The sequence below is a fragment of the Colletotrichum karsti genome, assembly GCF_011947395.1.
Source record: "Colletotrichum karsti strain CkLH20 chromosome Unknown Scaffold3, whole genome shotgun sequence".
NCBI lineage: Eukaryota > Fungi > Ascomycota > Sordariomycetes > Glomerellales > Glomerellaceae > Colletotrichum > Colletotrichum karsti.
The window spans coordinates 13,604-33,250 of NW_024065903.1; the positions used below are offsets into that span (position 1 = coordinate 13,604).

Consider the following 19,647-nt stretch of genomic DNA (forward strand, 5'->3'; position numbering starts at 1 on the left):
GATTATTGAAATACTGATTGTCGGAATGATTACTGACAGTGATTCTCTCACTTGGTCCCGGAATGAGCATTATGGGGCCGGCCCGGGGAGTCGCCCCTCGGCACGTTTGCTCGGGCCGTTGACCCCGCACTCCCGGTGGTGTAGGCCGAGGCAAGCCAACAGGGGCGTTTGGGGAAGCGCCGTCGCCTAGAGATACCAGTTACCCCAAACTGTTTCTCTCGTCACACGGATTTAACTCAGTGCTGGTCCTCTCATCGCACATTAACTCAATCATCACACAACTCACTCCCTCAGCTGAGTATTCGTCAACCGTCAGATTTCTTGTCTTGTCCCAGCAATTCAATAACTGATCTACGTCATGGCATCCGAAGAGCTACCCCGCAAGCTCTGGGAGCACCCCAATCCCAAAGGAACACAGATGTACGAGTTCTTGGAATCTGTGAACATTCACTTCGGTCTTCAACTCAAGGTATCCAGTCTGTTTTTCATCACTCGCCATCGCTCCTCGATTGACTTACACAACAATAGACATTCGATGACCTTCACAATTGGTCGGTCGCCAACCGCTCCAAATTCTACGGCCATCTCTTCAACTACGCCAATCTCATCTACGAAGGCCGTCCGTCATCAGTCGTCGACGAATCACTCCCGATAGACGCCATCCCCAAGTGGTTCCCCGGCGTCCGTCTCAACTGGGCCGAGAACATCCTCTACTCCCGCGGCCCTACGGACACACCCGATCACCACGGCACGGTGGGCAAGGATGAAGACAAAGTTGCCGTCACCGAGGTCCGGGAAGGCAACCCAGGCGACGTCCGAAGCCTTACCTGGGGAGACTTCCGAAAGGATTCAGGGCGTTTAGCTGCTGCCATGAAAGCCCGCGGAGTGAAGGAGGGTGACCGTATCGTCCTGGTCGGGGCCAACTCCATCGAGACTCTGTTGGTTTTCACGGCTGCGACATGGCTGGGCGCTATCTTCAGCAGTTCATCAACGGACATGGGTGTGAAGGGAATCCTGCAGCGAACCACCCAGGTCGATCCCAAAGTGAGTATTTCCACTTACACCTTTCGCATGTCCGCTAATCTCTGCGCAGTTCATCTTCTTCGACGACGCCACGGTATATAACGGCAAAACCGTCGACCTCCGTGATAAGATGACAGAGGTCGTCTCCGGCATGAGCTCCTGCCCATCATTCGCCGGCCTCGTCTCGATCCCGCGCTTCTCGAAACCCTACGACGTCGCCTCAATCACAAAGACGGAGCTCTGGGCCGACTTCCTCAAGTCCGGCGGCTCCTCCACACCGCCTGACTTTGTCCGAATCCCGTTCCACGCTCCTTTTCTAATCTACTACTCCTCCGGCACGACCGGCATCCCAAAGGCCATCGTCCACACCGTGGGCGGCGTCATCCTCAACATCGTCAAGGAGGGCCGCCTCCACGAATCCATGTCCCCAGAGTCCGTGTGTCTGCAATACACCACGACCGGCTGGATCATGTACCTCGCCAACGTCGCGGCCCTGCTGAACGGCGCACGGGTCGTCATGTACGACGGCTCGCCCTTCGTCCCGGATCTGACATCGTTCATCCGGATCCTCGGGGAGCAGCGCGTGACGAAGCTCGGTATCAGCCCGAGGTGGATGTTCGAGGTTGCCAAGAACAAGATCAGCCCCCGCGAGGTGACGGACCTCAGCTCGCTGCAAATTGTGACGAGTACCGGCATGGTGCTTTCCAACCAGCTGTTTGAGTGGTTCTACGACGCAGGGTTCCCGAAACACGTTCACCTGGCTAACATCTCAGGAGGCACTGATATTGTAAGTCGACAGCTCACTGCCACTTTCACATACTAACGTAATCTAGGCCGGCTGCTTCGGCATGGAAAACCCCCTGACTCCAGTCTACGTAGGCGGCACCCAAGGCCCCTCCCTCGGCGTCCCCATCGAGATCTTCGACGCCCAGCTCCCCAACGGACCCGGCAAACCCGTCCCCCACGGCGAACCAGGCGAACTCGTCGCCACGGCCGCCTTCCCCAACATCCCCTGCTTCCTCTGGGGCGACTCGACCGCCCCCTCCCCGTCCGCCTCCAGCTTCGCCTCCGCGCCCCCGGGGACGAAGTACCACGCCGCCTACTTCGCCCGCTTCGACCACGTCTGGGCCCACGGCGACTTCTGCCAGGTGCACCCCAAGACGGGCAACATCGCGTTCCTGGGCCGCGCCGACGGCGTGCTGAACCCGAGCGGCATCCGCTTCGGCAGCGCCGAGATCTATGCCGTCATCGAGCGCAACTTCTCGGGCAAGGTGGTCGACAGCCTCTGCGTGGGCCAGCGGAGGCCCGACGACGACGACGAGAGCGTCATGCTCTTCCTGATGATGCGGCCCGGGGAGAGGTTCGATAAGAAGCTGGTGGGCGAGGTCAGGGATGCGATTCGCAAGGAGTTGACGAAGAGGCATGTGCCCAAGTACGTCTTCGAGACGCCGGAGATCCCAGTAAGTTGGCAACTGCTTCTTTTCCTCTGATGCGAAATGCTGACGCGACGGCCTAGACGACGGTGAACTTGAAGAAGGTGGAGTTGCCAGTGAAACAGATCGTTTCGGGGCAGCACATCAAGCCCAGCGGCACCCTCCTCAACCCGCAAAGTCTAGACTTTTACTACCAGTTCGCCAAGGTCGAGGAGGTGCTCGCCGGGAAGGAGAAGTTGTAAGACGTGTCGTGATGTAGACAGAAGAGATAGGGTATTTGTAGACTAGAGGGCCACAGAACTAGACCTCCATAAACAGACATGATTTCCTCATCCTCCACTCGACCTCGGGCATCGCCTTTTCATACCCTCCCCAGATCGACCTCAACCTTCTCACTAGCGACGTATTCCGGGAACTTCCCAGCGTGCACACCGTACCTCCATCCCATATACCCAACAGTCCCGACCACGCTCCCCAACCCAGCCGCTCCAGCAACACCCCTCCATCCCAAACCCCCGCGTCGCACTCTCGCCGCAAGAAGCCCCGCCGCCGCACCGCCGTAGGTCCAGTCGTCCGTCTCCAGCTGGCCCGGGTTCTCGAGCAACCGCCACGCGCGATCGCGCCACTCGATGTCCTCGCGCCCTTGCATCCGTCCCGCGAGGGCGAGACCCATGAGGCCCAGGCCGACGGCGCTCGCGGTGCCCGTGGTACGGAGGAGGCTTACGGCGGATGACGACGTTGTGGGGGCCTTGGCGGCGGTGCCGCGGAGGCGGGTGAAGATGGATCTGACGGGGATGGCGCCGAGACCCACCACGGCGCCGGTGGTGTAGCCCCGGGTGAGGACGTGGATCCCGAGAATCGTGCGGGAGAGGGGTTGGTCTTCTGCGTAGGCCGTGTGTGGGAAGTAGCGGGACATGATTGCGACAGTAGTAGAAGCGTTCTTCGTAAGCTGCAGGAATTGGCGAGTGGTGGAAACAGACAAATGGGAGAGCCTTGGGCTAAGCTTTGTGAGATAAGCAGAATGATAAATGTCGGGGACTTCTTTAGCTTCTACTGCTTCAAGGATCCGGCGGGCTGTCATCCTTTAAATTATTCCTGTCATACTGCCCTGGGACTAACCAGCTGGCGCGATCCAGTCCGTTGGGGCAGTCGGGGATTCAAGACACCAATTCCCCCGAGCATGTCAGCGCGGCTGGTTAATCTGGCCAGCTCTGTCCAACCCCGGACGGAAGATCGACGCTAGCGCTCCGAATGCGAGCAGGGCGTTCACCCGACGAGTCGGATTAGTTGGATTAATCAGTTTAGCGAGAAGAAATGCGACTAGCACTCGCGTGGGCTGACAGCTATCCCTAGGTCAGTGAAGTACATTAGCTCACACGTGTTGGATCGCGATGCTCTCATGCTTAGTCGTTATTAATCTGTACCTGTACTGACATTTCTCAGTCCTTCTGAGATGGTATGCGTTGAATGCTTTGAATCCATAATCCTGCCATAGACGCCGTCTATTTTCCGCGCCATCCAGATAACATTATGGTGGCTTGGAGGATGCTTAGTCGTCGTCAGTCATCTCCATCATGCTCTCGCCCTTTCCGTCATCGTCCTCCATCAGCGTGGCCCTCGCCCTGCTGACTTTTGCTTTTCCCTTTGCGTCTCCTCGCTGGCCTGCTCTCTGCGCTACCCGATCCCGAGCGGCAGCCTTCCCGATATCAAGTTCGTTCTCGAACGCGTCTAAGTCATCTCCATCGAATACGTCGATGACGGACGTCTCTTCCAGAGCCTTGTTAAGCAATTCCGTAGCGATTCCGTCTTGCGGGTTCATGGCTAGAGCCTCATGTAGTGGCACGATAGCCTTCTCAGGAATCCCTTGCTCGAGGTAGATGAGAGCCTTTGCGCAGAAAATGGCGGGATCCTTGCCTCCCTGACGCAGCACTTCATCAAACTCTACAAGAGCTTCTTTCCATAACCGCAAGCGGCGGTAGGCGTGCGCCAGATTTGTTCTCGGCGACAACCAAGCGTAGGGGTCCGAATCAATATCGGCTGCCGTCTTCAGTGCTGCCCGGAAGAACTGAACGGCCTCTTGCGGTTTGTCTTGATGATATTTGACGATGCCCATCTCGTTGAGAAGGAGTGGGTCTGTTTTGCATAGTCCGTATGCGGTCTTTAAGAACTCCTCTGCTAATGTCATGTTGTTGAGAGCATGGTTCTGCATGCCCAGGAAAACTTGTGGGAGGTGGGTTCCCATAAAGAGTCTCGCGGCAGTCGAGTAGGCTGAGATGGCCTGGTCATGCTCTCCTTCGGCGGCAAATGTGTGCGCGAATCCGATCCATGCGGGTCCAAAGTGTGCATCCATCATGCTGGCTTTGCTAAAGTATCGTCGAGCCTCCGCAATTCTGTCAATGGAAAAGTAGTATATGCCCACTGCCAGCCAAGAGCAAGGCTCTTCTGGGTGGGTGTCTGCCAGGTCGTGGGAGATCAAGAATAACGCATTCTTCATCTTCAGTTGGAATAAACAGGCCAGGTGCAGGGGGTGGACGCTGAAGTTGTATTTGTCGTCCTGTAGGATAGATTCAGTGATGTCGAGGGCATCTCGGAACCGACACTGTGTGAAAAGGAGGTCGGCCTTGGCGAGTAAGAGATCTGGGTTATTGGCTAGGTGGTAATGGGTTGACAAAGTATCGCATGCGGCGTTGAAGGCCGACGGCTCTCTGTACTTGGACAGGCGGGTGGTGTACAGCATTTTGGTGAAGTCTGCCGCCTCTTGTGATGATGATACATCGCCCGAGACATTGATAACGTCAAAGTCGAGGGATTCAAGAAATTGCCACTCCTCATCTGGGGAGAGCAATGAGTTTGTCATGAGCTGTTGGAAGGCCTCGAAACACTGCACGTCGATTCGTACGGCATCCTTGTAGCACTCCTTTGCCCGATCGAAGGCGTTTTGCTTGGCGTAGCAGATGCCTCGAAGGTAGCACATGGCGGCTTCGTATTTCTTGTTTGTGGACTCCTCATCCACAGCATCGTCACGAGCCAGCCTGTCTCTGGAGATACCCTTGACATGAGCCCCCACGGCCCTACCGAGAGGGGCAGTATTTTGGGCTTTCCGCTTGTTGCTCGCATTGGAGATGAGATGGGTCGGGTTTCGATCGCCGAGCACGCCCAATGCCTCCTCGAATCTTGATTGCTTGATCAGACAGTGTGCGGCTAAGTATCGACAAGAAGGGTTGCGAGCGACGAGGTCGTGCTTAGCGAGGAACGTCTGAGCGCGGGTGTAGTTGCCGTGATTAAAGTGCACTTGTGCCAACCAGAATGCATCTTTATCGTCATCTGTTGCGTACCGGTCAGAAAAGTCGTGCAAAGAGGAAGGATTTAGGTGGACGGAGGGTCTTACGGGTAAGAGCCAGCAATTTGTCGCCGATGAAGATGGCGGAGTCGTACTGGGCTTTGTTCAGGGCATCTTGCCTCCATTCCCGAAGGAACTTTTCCATGGTCGCGAATCGACGCGGGCCGAGCTGGGATCCCCGGAACGACACACGAGATGTCTAGTTCGGGGGCATGACCGAGAAATGTCGGCAACGAAGAGGGGCGGTGGGCTCGGTGAGAGCGACGTTGGACTTTGGAATGCCGATCAAGGAGACGACGGGAAACGCGAGCGGTGGTGAGGTAAGCGCGGTCTGGCGCGTCGTGGGCTGTACAGGTAGTGGCAGGCGTGACGGAATCTGGACTTTCTTTTTCTTTGGATGACGCCCTTCAATTGGAGGGGGACGTGGATGCACTGTGCGCTGTTGCTGCCCAGGGGTGTGGATCCAGTAAATGGCGGGGTAGACCAACCAGACGACGTTTTTACCAGGCACACCACGTGGTTGGAACTTGGAAGCGCTCGAGTTTCTACCTACCAGTTTGCGCTGGTGTTTCGTCTTACAGCATCGGATATTGGTCATGTCTTTTGTCGAACATGTAGTTCAATGCATCTGCTGGACGTGGAACAAGAGACATCAAGTCAGGTTTGGCAGTGTATAATCGCTTGCTTTGTCAGTTCAGCCCAGCACATCCGTAATGGACTTCTAAGGCATTCAAGGACCAGCGTGTGCTCAGACATTGACCTGCTGCCAACCTTCAGGAAGCTCGAAGTCTCACTCATTGATCAGTCAGCCATTCTCCAGCACTCTCTGCTGGATGGAGTATGGTTGCAACTCTATGTCATGACTTGACGTTGGCTCTCTGCGTCCGCCCAGCAAGGTAGCCCGGCATTTGTTTCAGGCCATGCGTCTTACAGCGTCCCCATCCGACCGTTGGACATGGCTTCTGACAGACAAGACATCGAGTTGGGGTCATCTCAAGTGCGTTGCAGACCTGCGCATCTGACACTTTGGCCGCATAATGACGAGCCGAATGGTCTGATGCGGCGCAAAGACGGTGAAGACGCAAGGGAAAAGAAGAAGAAAAAGAAGAAAACACGGTACCCGGTCGAGTCATCGAATTTGCAACGGCTAAGTAATGCCAACATCGCAAAACTGCCAGCTTCCAGCTTGTCTTAGGTAAAAAGTATGCGCATACAAGAAGGCGTCCGAAACCCTCTTATCCGATAAATGCAGGTGGCAGAAACAGTTTCCCTCCCACCGGCGCTGCCCTAGGTCCCCTACCTTCAATGGCTAGCTGTCCTGTCGCGCCCAAAGCAGTGGTTGGCGGACGGCATGGGCGTCACCAGCACCGGGCCCCAAGGACGGGACTCGCTGTGACCTCACTGCGGTGCACCGTTCCAGCTTCCATTGCCTCTTCTGATTGGTTGATATTCTCGTAGTGGAGTCATCAGGGGGGAAGGCTAACCCAAGCTAAGCGAGGTGCTATCGCTGTATCCGCCATCGACAGCAGAAGGTGACGACTAAGGTCAAGAAGGATGGGGCATCAGTGTCCGTACTCCGTATTATTTTTTTTTCTCTTCAAGCTGTTCATTGTTCTTCTCCATCAGTTGATAATTCATCGCCTCACAAACATCGCCCATACAACCTACCGACCTCACATACGCCAACACCGTCTGTAATACCCAACATATTTCATCCCGTCCCGTACAAGATACCAACACCCGATCATCACCTGCAACACGACCCCAGCCTAAACCACCGAAGCTCGTTCGTTTCTCTCCCGCTTCCTAGTACCTCGAGTGCAAACGTCCCGCGAAACTGCCCCTGCAGGCCCTCGACTCTACCGCCGCCCACCCGCCCGCCGCCGCCGCCGCCATCCCGACATCATCGCATCCCATTTTCATCCGTCTGTCCCAGCCGCCACAACTGCGACCAGATCCGTAAACCGAGGTGCTGCCGCCCTTGAAGTTTTTGAGGGATTGTAACCCACCAGAAGCATTTTCATCTAGAAAAAGTCTTCGAAAGCAGTCCCCATGGATAACAATCTATGGACCCGCCGCACAAAGTAAGTGCTAGTCGCACCGCCTCGTTTTTTTCTCTTCCTCCTCGCGATCGACGTTCGTCTGCACATTCCTTTTCTTCCGCCCCATTCGCCGCTTCTTGCGAACAGAACATACTGACGGTGCGACCCGCGTGCAGCTCAGGCAAGCTTTCCCTCTCAACACCTGGCAATGGCAGTCCCGCGCCGGGCGGTGACGCCAACCGTAACGGCTCCTTCGCCAAACGATTCGGCGGCGACTCGTCTTCACACGGCGGCAAATCGAATCCCTTCAACAACGTAACGACCCCCGGTGGCATGGCTTCTCCCACTGCCTCCAACGCCTTCGGCCTGGGCTCCGGCGCCTTCGCCTCCTTCGGATCCGCGAAGACGCCTAAATCCCCGGGTAACCCGTTCGACATGGCTATGGGCAAGGTCGGCGCCAAGCCCGTGGGTGCGCTGCATGACCCGCTGGGCAAGGCACCGTCCATGGCATCCATCGCCGAGAACGCCGCGGGGAAGAAGGTGGGCTCGCAGCCGGTCTCGACTCGGACATCATCTGAGACTCTCCGCGTTCACCCTCTCAAGTACGAGTGGGTAACGTGGTGCCGGCCGCCCCAGCCCAAGGGACAGCCGTACCAGGAGTACGCCAAGTCACTGACTCCCATGGTCCACTGTAACAGCGTGGAGGAGTTTTGGGTTGGCTATCCGCACCTCAAGCGACCATCCGAGCTGTCAGTGGGCTGGGAGTACCACTTCTTCAAGAGGGGCGTCCGGCCTATCTGGGAGGATGAGGAGAACAGAAGTGGAGGCAAGTGGGTGTTGCGCCTGAAGAAGGGCATCGTCGACAGATACTGGGAGGATACCGTGTTTGCGCTCCTCGGTGAGGCTTTCACCGACTGCAGTGATGACATCTGCGGTGGCGTGGTTAGCGTCCGCAACGGCGAGGACATTATCAGCATCTGGACGCGCTCGACCGGCGGACGCGTGCTGAGAATCCGGTGAGTCCGCTTCCGCAAGGTTGTCCACCAATGACTACTAACATCCCTCCAGTGAGACGTGGAAGGCCTACCTCAAGTGCCCTCCCAACACGAACTTCGAATTCAAGTCCCACGACGAGAGCATTCAGCACAGGGCAGCGATCGAGGAGTCGCGCCGCGAGAAGCAGCACGACAAGCGATCCAACGCCACCAAGCAGCCCAGCGACGAGCAAAAGCAGGCCACCTCCTGAGCCACCACGACGCACCTCCCAAATACCCCGAAACTTGCCCCTCCACCCTCGTCACGGGCACCATGCTGGGGGAAACGCCAGCACGACGTTCTTATCCGTTCTTGCATGTTTCTAAGCCATCTTTGATGTTGATTTGTACACTATCTGGCCCAACCCCTTGGGTCTTCATAGCATTCGGGTTCTTAAAAGTCCGACAAAAATCCACCTTGCTGGGATAGCGGAGGAGACGGACGGAAAGAGAAGGGGAGCATGACGACTGCTGTTCTTTTTTTCTTTCTTTTTCTTTTTCCACATAGCAGGCTAAAAGGGGAACGAGAAAGTGTGCTCCCCCTCCTTTCGGGATCTCGGAGACGGGATCGAGGCGATTCAGGGGAGGGGGGGGACGCGATAAAATGGGCAGCGGTCAGCGTTTAGCGGTCACGTTGTTTTATGGATTGCACACAGGGCGGTTATTTGGGGATTGGCTAACCCATCTCATCAATCTTTGGGAGGTGTACACTACTGCTGCTACCTGAGGCGCAAGCACCGGCATCGCTTGCCGGCTGCGCGGTTCCCTGGACCGGATAGTCTAAATGACTACGAAATGAACTTCACTTTGATACGTCCCATAACGTGAACCAATGCTTCAAACCTGGAGACTCGAAACGCCCTCGTGTCCCAAAATTACATATTTTTGAGCGCGTACTAAGTCTTCCGCGCTCTTCGTTTAGTCATACATGCTATTCCGTTACGCCCTGCCCTTGCCCTTTGGTGTCCGCCTCCTCTCCCAGACCTGGAGATACGTCTCTCCCAGGTACAGCAACTCGCTCTGCACCTTCTCCACGAACAGGTCCTGGCACGAAACCCACTCGTCGCGGCCCTTGTCCCGCAGCTGCACCTTCCACGTCTTGCGCTCCTCCCCGCTGTCCGCGACGTCCTCCTTGGCGCGGACGGCCTCGTGGACGACGTTGGCGACGAGGTCGTAGACGATGGGCTCGCCGGGGGGCCACTCGGCCGGGTTGGGCTCGACGTAGGGGCTGACGTCGAGGCCGTTGGGGTCGAAGGTGACGATGGTCGGGTTGCGCTCCGAGACGAACTTGTTCTGGCTGAAGCGCTTGACGTGGAAGACGAGGTAGGGCGGGAGGGGGTGGAGGAGGCGGTAGCGCTTGCGCTGGGCGAGGTGCTCCTGGGCCTGGATGCCGTCGTATTTGGAGAGGATCGTGGTCAGGGGCACCTGGGGGATGATGTTCTTTTCCAGCTCGTCCTGGAAGAGGGGCGCGGCGGGGAGGTCGAGGGTGAGGAACATGAAGCGCGTCGATGTCATCGACACCGCGGCGTCCTCGAATCGCAGGCGGTCGCCCGCATCGGCGCGGGCGGTGATGGCTTGCGACTCGACCTTGAGCTTGCCTTGGAAAATGCGCTGTACGATGGAGCTGCCCGGTTTCGTCTTGGAGCCGCCGAACCCGAGATGTAGATTATTGAGGAACCATGACAGGAATTCGACCGGATCTGATTGCGCTGTCAATGTGAAGCGCTTGTTTGAGAGCAGGGAGATTTCCTGGAGCAGCTCGTGCGGGGAGACGTGGGCTTTGAAGGCGCGTGGGTTCCAGATCTTGCGGACCAGGATGCCGAAGCGTTTCGCCAGCTCGGTTCGCGATGAGAGGTCTTCGAGGAGGCAAAAGTTGCGCAGTGGTGCGACGTGCGCTAACGCTTGCACGATGACGTTGAGGTAGTCGTTTTCCTTCAGGTTGTTCATGCCCACGAACCCAGGGGCGTACTCCTTGCCCGCCAGCGTGAACGACGCGCGCAGCGGCGTGCGGTCGAGCGCGGCGACTTCTTGCTTGCTATACCGCGGGTCTGAGACGAACTTGATATCATCGAGCGACTTCGATTTGACCTCGTAGCCCTCCGGCAGCACGTAGACCTTCTGCGTCTGCATGTTGATGAAGACGTGGTGGTTCTCGTCGAGGGCGTGAAAGTAGGCGTGGGACTTGGGCCCGCGGCCCTGGTAGTATTTGCCGCAGACAAGACATGCGTAGACGTTGATGTTGGACAGGCTGACGGAGCACAGCTTCTCGAAGTCGAAGTCGAGGACGTTGCGGTCTATCGTGTCGAGGTAGAGGTCGTCGTAGCCGTCTGTCGGCGCGGACTGGCGGATCGGGGCCTGGACGAGCGTCTCGTCTTCGATGTCGCTGTCTTCGTCATCGTCTTCTGGTTTCCTCTCCGTCTCTGCGTTTCCATTTGTTGGTGTCGTCGCTTCTTCTTGTGATGTTGTTGCGTGGCCGTTTTGGTCGATTGAGCCGTTGGATAGGAGGGAGTCGACGGTTCGGGAGCGTTTCGAAGCGGGCGAGTCGATGCCTGCGATCTCATCGAGAGGGTCCTCTGCGTGGCGCTTGCGGTGTGCCATCCTATGTTTTGTTTTCGTTTCGATCGAGCTTCAAAAGCGAGGTTCTGAAGTGGTGTGTACAAGTCACTGGAGGCGCGAATGGAAAACCGATGCGCGGTCATTGCCGTTGGCCTCGAAAAAAGTCGCCAGTCTCTGGGGTGATAGGCAAGCGCCCCACTCTTATAGCCACGCCCAGAGCTAAGGTACATACCGTGCTAGGTGGCAGTGACATTGCACCTTCACTTCATCCACTTCAACGTCAACTCCGGTGTCTCTGTCCAAGCATCTCAGCGAGCAGGAGGCTTGTTCCATTAGAAACGACATTATGTATCCATTTGATCACGAGAACTGAGGATATTCTCGCATATGCTATTAATAAATAAGAATTCCCCAGTCAGCACTCAAGTTGACAAATAAGGCACGCCGATCATAGTACGAGCGTGGACGTCGAAAAACATGCTACGCAGTGGTTAAATGGGCATATGAATACATGATGATTCCACGAGTTCTGCCTACTGCAGCCCGTGACTACAGCTTCTTCAAGCACTGGCATGGGACGCGTTTGAGGGTCGCAGCTGGACGTTGCGTATGTTTCCCAGTTGAGGCAGTTCTGAGGGATAAGCTGATGCAAGCTACCTAGGTACGGCAGTCGCAGCCTTGCGTACAGCTGAGTGGATAGATAGGAAGGAAACCCCGCTCACTTAGCGGCTGTCTTTTGCTTCCGAAGGATTTCTCTAGAATCATCTTCAAATGCCTCACTAACGCACGAGTTAGTAGCAACAGCAACACCACTGGTCGATGACAGAGGGTTATGACGATGTCGAGACCAACTCGTCGTGACGAGTTCGGTGTGGCGATAGTATGCGCTCTTCCTCTCGAATACAATGCCGCCACTTTGGTGTTTGATGAAATCTGGGAAGGGCAAGACTTCGGCAAATCGCTTGGCGACTACAACACATACACACTGGGTCGCATAGGTCAGCATAATGTTGTATTGGCCTTACTCGAGATGGGAAAAGTCGAGGCCGCGGGCGCGACAACGAGCTTACGCCATAGCTTCACCGCCGTCAAGCTGGCTTTCTTGTGCGGCATATGCGGTGGAGTGCCAAACCCGAAGCCCAACGTTCAAGTTCTGCTGGGTGACGTAGTCATCGCCGACCGTGTTGTTGAATACGACTACGGTCGGCAGTATCCTGACGAATTCGTCAGAAACACTGCGACCGGCGGGTCGGACGTGCAAAGCAGAGAAGCCGGTTCATATTTTCGCCATTTGAAAATGGATCACCAGATTGATCGACTACACGTTCGAATCCCCAAAGCGATAGAAGCGCTCCAGCAGAAAAGTGCAGCAAACGGACGCCCGTTGAAATACATGCGTCCTGGAGATGACACAGACATCCTCTTCCAAGCGAACTACCTCCACAGGCATCAAAATCAGTCACAGTGCGTTTGTGGCGAAGGCAATATCTGCAACGAAGCGAAAACAGCATCTTGTTCCGATTTGAAGTGCGATATCAACTATCAGACAGCCAGAACACGGATCGATATCCTGCAGCAACGGAAGCTTGGCGTAGATGGGGACACTGCGACCACGGCGAAGCCAGGACCACGAGTTTTCTTTGGCAATGTAGGCTCGGGAGACACTGTGATGAAGTCAGGGCAACATCGCGACAAGGTGGCTCAAGAGCACGATATTATTGCGTTCGAGATGGAAGGTGCCGGTGTGTGGAAGGCTATTCCTTGCATCGTCGTGAAGGCAGTATGCGACTATGCCGACAGTCACAAAAACAAAGAGTGGCAGGCCTTCGCGGCCGCAGTAGCTGCTTCTGTCACGAAGCTGATCCTTGGAGAATACGTCTCCGCGATAGCGTCAGCAGCCGAGCAGGCTAGTCACCCTTCAAGGTCGGCCACTGAAAGCACAGCAGAATCTGGTCCAACCTGTCAGTCTACCTCGTTTGGCTTGCTTTCGTGTGTCTCACTAAATTTGATAGTTCTTGTGCCCTACCCTGAAAACCCAGATTTCGTTGACCGTTCGGAAGTCTTCGGCAAGCTGAGAGAGCTTTACGGCCACGCAAACAGTGACAAGAAGGCACACACAAGACTCGCGCTTTACGGCCTAGGTGGCGTTGGGTATGACTCCTGTTGGTGAGGTCCTTACGTTGTGCTGATGACTTGTAGTAAAACACAGATAGCACTGGCCTACTGTTACTGGTTTCAAGACAGATTCCCCGACGCCCACGTCTTTTGGGTTCATGCGAGCAACATCGATCGCTTTCGTCAGGCTTTCACTGAGATAGCTCAAGAATGCAACATTGCGGAACACGAAACCACTGGCGATATCCTCACTCTGGTCAAAAAATGGCTCGAAAACAGAAGAAAGGCCGGGCGCTGGCTTCTTGTCATTGACAACGCCGATGATATCGAAGTCTTCTTCCCTCCAAGCCGATCGAACAAGGATCCCAACTTGAGCAGTCAAAATCCAGAAGCAGAAACTTGCGTTGGGCGCTTCATACCTAATTGCAACCATGGTTCTGTTCTTATCACGACTAGGAATAAGCAAGCAGGCTTGAGACTCGCTCCAGGAAAGGATAACATCATCGAGGTCGGCTGTATGACCGAAACGGAGACCGAATCACTGCTGCACTCCCTACTATCTGAGATCGAGGACATCTCGTCTCAGGAGACGTCACTTCTCTCGAATCGGCTAGAACACCTACCATTAGCCATTGCGCAGGCGGCATCCTTCATCAACGAAAATTCCATATCCATCAACGAATACATTAAATTGCTAGATCAAAGTGATCTAAGTCTAGTGGAACGCCTAAGCGAGCCTTTCGAGGCAGTTGGGCGGGATTCGGAGACACCGCACGCGCTTACGGCAACTTGGATGATCTCCTTCAACCAAATCAAGCAGCAATATCCGTTGGCAAGCGATGCTTTGTCATTCGCCAGTCTTCTCGATCGTCAGGGCATTCCCAAACGGCTCATTCGGGACTACTGCTACGACAGGCTCGAGGAACTGTCGTCTTCCGAGGATCCCTTTGAAAAAGGCAATGTTGCTTTACAGGTTACCAAAGTCTTGGGTACTCTTCTCGCATTCTCATTCATCTCCAAGGCTGGCGACGACTTGTTTGATATGCACAGGCTAGTGCAGTTGACAACCCATAAACGATTGATCGACGAAAAAAGCATGGATTCATATGCAAACAGCGCCATTGCGACTATGTATCGGTCTTACCCCTTTAGCAGACATAAGAACCGGGAAAAGTGTCAGAAGTACCTTCCTCACGCATTGGCAGTCTTGGGACGCGCTCAACTCGATGAGCGAGAGCCCCGCATTCAAGCGGCCTACATCAACTGCGAGGTTGCTGCGCACTTATTTTCTCTGAGATTCTTTGAAGACTCAGCGCGATATCAGAGGCGAGCTCTAGGGGCTCGAGCGGAGCTACTGGGTCAAGAGGATGACCGTACACTGGAGAGCATGCAAAATTTAGCAGAAGTGTACCGCGAACTAGGGCAGTTCGACGAAGCCTTGAAGTTACTGTTCAGGCTGCTCGAGATTCGTGAACGATTGCGGGGCAAAGAAGACCCCAAAACGTTGACCGCCAACTATTTCCTGGCCAGGACGTACAACCAACAGGGCGAGTATTTGAAGGCCGAACAACTGCATCTGCAAAGATTGGAAGTGGAAAAAAGGATAATGGGGGAGGAACACGAACATACCCTAAGCACCATGCATGATCTAGCCCTATTATACTTTGAGACGAACAGATTGACAGAGTCCGAGGAGTTGAGCTTGCGCCTCATAGCTGCAAGTGCTAGGCCGTTGAACAAGCAGGACGCAACCATCAGAGTTTTATCTCACGTTTATATCGCACAAAATCGGTTGGAAGAAGCCCACATCCTGCTTTCAAAGTTAGTCGAGGACCAGACGGAAGCATTCGGAGAGGACGATCCATCCACACTGAGAAGTCTCCAGGTGTTGGCGGATGTGCGTGGGAAGCAGGGTCACAAAATGGAAAGGGCACAGATACTTCGACGCGTGCTGGAAAAAGCGAGACGGATATGGGGCAACACGAGTATCTTCACGTTGTTGGGCAAACGTTCTCTGGCAGCGGCCTTGGAAGGTATTGGTGATCTACGAGAAGCAGAAGAACTGCGTCAAGAGCATTTCGAGGGTGCGCTACTAGCCTATGGCGATAGGCACAATGAAACACTGTCTAGTATGCATGATTTAGCATGCATGAGGAGAAAAGTCGGTCGTGGAGAGGACGCAGCCAGGTTGTTCGAGGAATGCCTTGAAGGTAGGAAACAGAGTCTTGGACACATGCACGAGGATACTTTATTTACTATGCATGAGTTGGCATACTCATGGACCAAAATCGGTCGTATTGAGGATGCAGCAAAGTTGTTTGATGAATGCATTGAAAGTAGGAAACGGGTCCTTGGACATGGGCACAAGCTCACTCTATCCTCTATGCATGATTTGGCGTACTCATGGAGAAAACTCGGCCGTGTGGAGGATGCAGCAAAGTTATTTGAAGAATGCTTGGAAGGGAGGAAACAAGTCTACGGGTCTAAAGCTGAGCGGACTTTGCAAAGCATGGGTGAGTTAGCGAAAGCATTATGGATGTCGGGTCGGCTCGAAGAATCGACGAAGATGTACGAGGAAACTCTCGAAGCCCAACGCCAAATTTTCGGCCTTGCCAACGAGACGACCTTGGTCACAATGTACAACTTACAACAAGGTCTATATTCACTTGGTCGAGCGGAGGAGGCGATAAAGCTAATGCGGGAATATGTTGAGGGCATGAGACAAACGTGGGGCGAAGACGAAACCCTCACCAAGGAGGCCATCGAAAAGTTGTTGAAATATGAGGAACGGCTGGAGAATTCGAGGTGCGAGGGAGAAGACGCTTCGGTTTCGGACAATGCTTCAAGAGAGGGGTCGGACGATGAGTCCGGGAATGAGCCTCACGTACTTGTTTTGCAAGGCTCGGATGAGGACTCAGATAGCGATTCGGAGGGAGGCTCAGGGGTCTTATTGACGGAAAGCCCATGAGATGAAGTTCATCGGCAAATCATTTACATCGGGGAGTCATATCGACACATTTATGCTGTACATCTCACTGGGAAGGAATCAGAGCAAGCATGCTTCAACATTCAATGGCTTCTATATTACTACATTCGATCAAGACACCATAACGACATCTCTCTCCACATCCATCGCGTCCTCCATAGCAATATCTTCTATCGCAGGCGCGAGACTATCCATCTCCCGCAGGGTATATTCCACCAGATAACTCTCGTCCACAAGCTCGTCCATCCTTCTGTAATGCCTCTCCGTGTACACCTTGAGCGCGTTGAGCACCTCCTTGAGACTCTTCTGCCCGCGAGCCCCTTTGACGGAGAGGTTCGAGAACTTGGACGCAGGGTAGCTGCGGACGAGGGTCCAGAGGATGCGCTGGGAAACCGCCGCCGTCCGGGCGTTCGTGTTCCAATCTCTCAGCCTCAGGAGCAGGGTGAAGATCTGCTCGTCGGAGAGGGTGGCCAGGACCTGGTCGACGGCCTTGAGCCCGCAGAGACTGCCCTGCTCGGGGGTGCTGGAGGTCACGACGGAGGTGAACAGGCTCAGCAACCGGCCGGGATGGTTGAGCTGGAGGGCGAGGACGATGGCATCGCGGTAGGAGCCGGCGTGGATGTGGTTCTCGAGCTCCTGCTCCTGCTCGATCAGCTTCTGGGCAGCTTCGGTGGCAGCGGCCTGAGACTCGGAGGTGGTGTCCTTCCAGAAAGTTACGATCGAGTCACCGTCGCCGGAGACGATGGTGTTGTCAGCGGGGTTGACGGCCAAAGCCCAGATACGGTCCTCATGGTTGTCCAGGGTGCACTCAGCCTCGCCGGAGTTGGCGTCCCAGACCTTGACCAGGCCGTCGCTGCCGGCACTGGCGAACTGAATCTGCTTCTTGCCCTTGCCTTCAGGCTTAGGCATGTTCAACCAGGCAACCTTCAGGACACTGTTGGAGTGACCCTCGAATGTCCTGATGCAAGAGTAGTTGCTCAGACTCCACAGCTTCACAGTCTTGTCGGCACTGCACGTCAAGACAACACCCTTGCCAGCGACCTGGCCCTCGTCTCCTTGGATGGACGGGCACTGCGCAGGGGCGAACTTGACGGACCACACACCTCTGCGGTGGCCGCGCAGGATACCCTGAACTTCACCCTCCGCCACGGACCAAATCTTGACCATCTTGTCCTGGGACGAAGAGGCAAAGAGCTGACTTGAGGGGTGAACATCCATAGCGTTGATGTCCTTGTCGTGGGCTTTTCTGGTGAAGACTGCACGTCCCCCCTTCTTGCCCTGCTGAGCTTCCCTGGGAATATCCCACTTCTTGACGGTCTGATCCTGAGAACCGGTGAAGAGGAAGGGTGGTGGGTGGTTCAGAGGGTCCTTGAATTGTGCTGTTGATTCGGCCGGGGGCTGTTTAGGGAGTGTAACGGCACCCACCGACTCGGTGTGACCGGTGAAGGTGGCGTAGCATGTGAAAGAGTTGTTCGCAGGATCGACGCGCCAGAGACGAGCAGTGTTGTCCTTCGCGCCCGTCACAATCCAGTATCCAGACCAATCCACATCCAAAGAAACGATGATATCATCGTGTCCCTTCAGCAGAGCCAAGTCTTGACCAAAGTACGCGGAGTTCTCATCCGCTGGGTCGGCCTTCGAGTCCTTGACGGACACGATACGGATATCTTCGGCGTTAGTGGCCAAGGCGAGCAGGGAGCGGTCGGGGAGTAGGTAGTTAAGATCGATGATCGAGTCGTGAGTTCCGGAAATCCGCCTGAAAGGCTCCAACATAGAACCTTCGACGGCGTCCTTCTCGGGCACCTTGTAGAGCGCCAGGGTGTGGTCCACTTGCACGCAGAGAATGAAAGGAAGCTCTGGGTGAGAAACAGCGCTGACAATGCTCTCGGCCTCGGCCTTCGCAGGCTGGTCCTTCGTCAACTCGCGACCGGTGTCCGTATCCCAAATGCGCAGACAACCCTTGGCTCCCGCCGAGTAGGTCAAACGACCACCATTCACAAACCCAACAGCCTCGACGAGCTCGAGGCACGGCACAACCTTCCGCAACTTCCAAGACTTCGCATCCCACCAGATGATCGTCTTGTCTCTGCTTGCCGACACAATCGCATTCTGTTCGGGCGAGTAATCCAGGCCCTGGACGTTCGAGACGTGGGAGTCTAGGCTTGCAACAGCAGCGCGCTTGTGAAGATCCCAAACCCGCACTTTTCCGTCCTGACTACCAGACATCAAACGCCAGTTGGTCGTTGTGACGCTGTCGTCCTGCTCCTCGGTCTGCTTCGACTTCTTGCCCTTCTTTCCAGCCTTCTCAACCTCGGCATCGTTCGATCGCGCCGCAACCTCGAAGAAGTGGAGGGCTGAAACGAGGACACTTGGACCGCGGAAGGTGTGCGTAACGTAGCCTCCGACGATGTCCCAGACCTTGATCGCTCCGTCGGTTCCTCCGGTCGCAAGAAGGGTGCTCGTTCGGTCGACGGCGAGAACGACAACAGGGGTGCCGTGGGGCTTGAGGGATCTCGTGCACTTCGCTTCGATCGTTCCGTCTTCAGTGGTCTTCAGGGCGTAGATTTTCATGGACAAAGATCGGGAGCAAATGATGAGATGAGATCCGGAGGGTGTCACTAAAGTTGCTGTTAGCTACGTTCAATCGCAATACCGGCAAGACGTACAAGTCAAAGTTGAGATTTGTTCGCCATCCTAAAATAGCACTGTCAGATCTACACCAATTGAGCATGTCTCGGGGCGCATACTCCTTCGATCTTCGCGAGATGCTTTCCATTAGAAGGGTTGGTCAAAATCGCGTCCTCCCCTAAAGGAGTGGCCAGAATTTTGGCACCATTGTCCAATGCGACAGATCCGCCGGTGAAGATAGGGCGGATGACCCTTTCCGGTTCGAAAGTGGTCTTGAAAGGCTGTTTGCTCGCCATGTTGCAGATTGTTGAAGCAACACGATCAACCGCGATAAGCAGTTTCGGGGCAGAAAGTCTAGAAATTTTTCTTTCCCATCGGCGGGATGATGCTTATCGATAGCGTTATCTAATCGATGCCCCACTTGGTGCTGCATCCCAAGCTCCCGTCTCCCGACACCACGACACTGGAGCGGAAGCTTTCCTGAAGCACA

At 55.2% G+C, this 19,647-nt stretch overlaps 7 protein-coding genes across 7 annotated transcripts; 3 read left to right on the forward strand and 4 right to left on the reverse strand.

The window, feature by feature from the left end:
• Window positions 1–358: 358 nt before the first annotated feature.
• Window positions 359–2,698, forward strand: CkaCkLH20_01117 (acetoacetyl- synthase; the record flags this gene model as incomplete). Its single annotated transcript, XM_038883836.1, has 5 exons — window positions 359–469; window positions 529–1,044; window positions 1,094–1,810; window positions 1,857–2,483; window positions 2,540–2,698. The coding sequence occupies 5 exons, from the start codon at window positions 359–361 to the stop codon at window positions 2,696–2,698; spliced, it is 2,130 nt and encodes a 709-aa protein (XP_038750428.1).
• A 119-nt stretch (window positions 2,699–2,817) lies between these two features.
• CkaCkLH20_01118 (uncharacterized protein) lies at window positions 2,818–3,372 on the reverse strand (the record flags this gene model as incomplete). Its single annotated transcript, XM_038883837.1, has 1 exon — window positions 2,818–3,372. The coding sequence occupies one exon, from the start codon at window positions 3,370–3,372 to the stop codon at window positions 2,818–2,820; it is 555 nt and encodes a 184-aa protein (XP_038750429.1).
• Window positions 3,373–4,005: 633 nt separating this feature from the next.
• Window positions 4,006–5,941, reverse strand: CkaCkLH20_01119 (anaphase-promoting complex subunit cut9; the record flags this gene model as incomplete). Its single annotated transcript, XM_038883838.1, has 2 exons — window positions 4,006–5,780; window positions 5,845–5,941. 2 exons carry the CDS (start codon window positions 5,939–5,941, stop codon window positions 4,006–4,008), a joined length of 1,872 nt encoding a protein of 623 aa, XP_038750430.1.
• A 1,698-nt stretch (window positions 5,942–7,639) lies between these two features.
• On the forward strand, window positions 7,640–9,084 carry CkaCkLH20_01120 (uncharacterized protein; the record flags this gene model as incomplete). Its single annotated transcript, XM_038883839.1, has 3 exons — window positions 7,640–7,755; window positions 8,015–8,854; window positions 8,907–9,084. The coding sequence occupies 3 exons, from the start codon at window positions 7,640–7,642 to the stop codon at window positions 9,082–9,084; spliced, it is 1,134 nt and encodes a 377-aa protein (XP_038750431.1).
• Window positions 9,085–9,811: 727 nt separating this feature from the next.
• CkaCkLH20_01121 (u4 tri-snrnp-associated protein 2) lies at window positions 9,812–11,470 on the reverse strand (the record flags this gene model as incomplete). The annotated part of the gene is made up of 1 exon (XM_038883840.1): window positions 9,812–11,470. One exon carries the CDS (start codon window positions 11,468–11,470, stop codon window positions 9,812–9,814), a length of 1,659 nt encoding a protein of 552 aa, XP_038750432.1.
• Window positions 11,471–12,260: 790 nt separating this feature from the next.
• On the forward strand, window positions 12,261–14,838 carry CkaCkLH20_01122 (uncharacterized protein; the record flags this gene model as incomplete). Its single annotated transcript, XM_038883841.1, has 4 exons — window positions 12,261–13,389; window positions 13,441–13,579; window positions 13,628–14,674; window positions 14,727–14,838. The coding sequence occupies 4 exons, from the start codon at window positions 12,261–12,263 to the stop codon at window positions 14,836–14,838; spliced, it is 2,427 nt and encodes an 808-aa protein (XP_038750433.1).
• A 1,802-nt stretch (window positions 14,839–16,640) lies between these two features.
• Window positions 16,641–19,453, reverse strand: CkaCkLH20_01123 (uncharacterized protein; the record flags this gene model as incomplete). The annotated part of the gene is made up of 3 exons (XM_038883842.1): window positions 16,641–19,147; window positions 19,196–19,223; window positions 19,277–19,453. 3 exons carry the CDS (start codon window positions 19,451–19,453, stop codon window positions 16,641–16,643), a joined length of 2,712 nt encoding a protein of 903 aa, XP_038750434.1.
• Window positions 19,454–19,647: the final 194 nt, after the last annotated feature.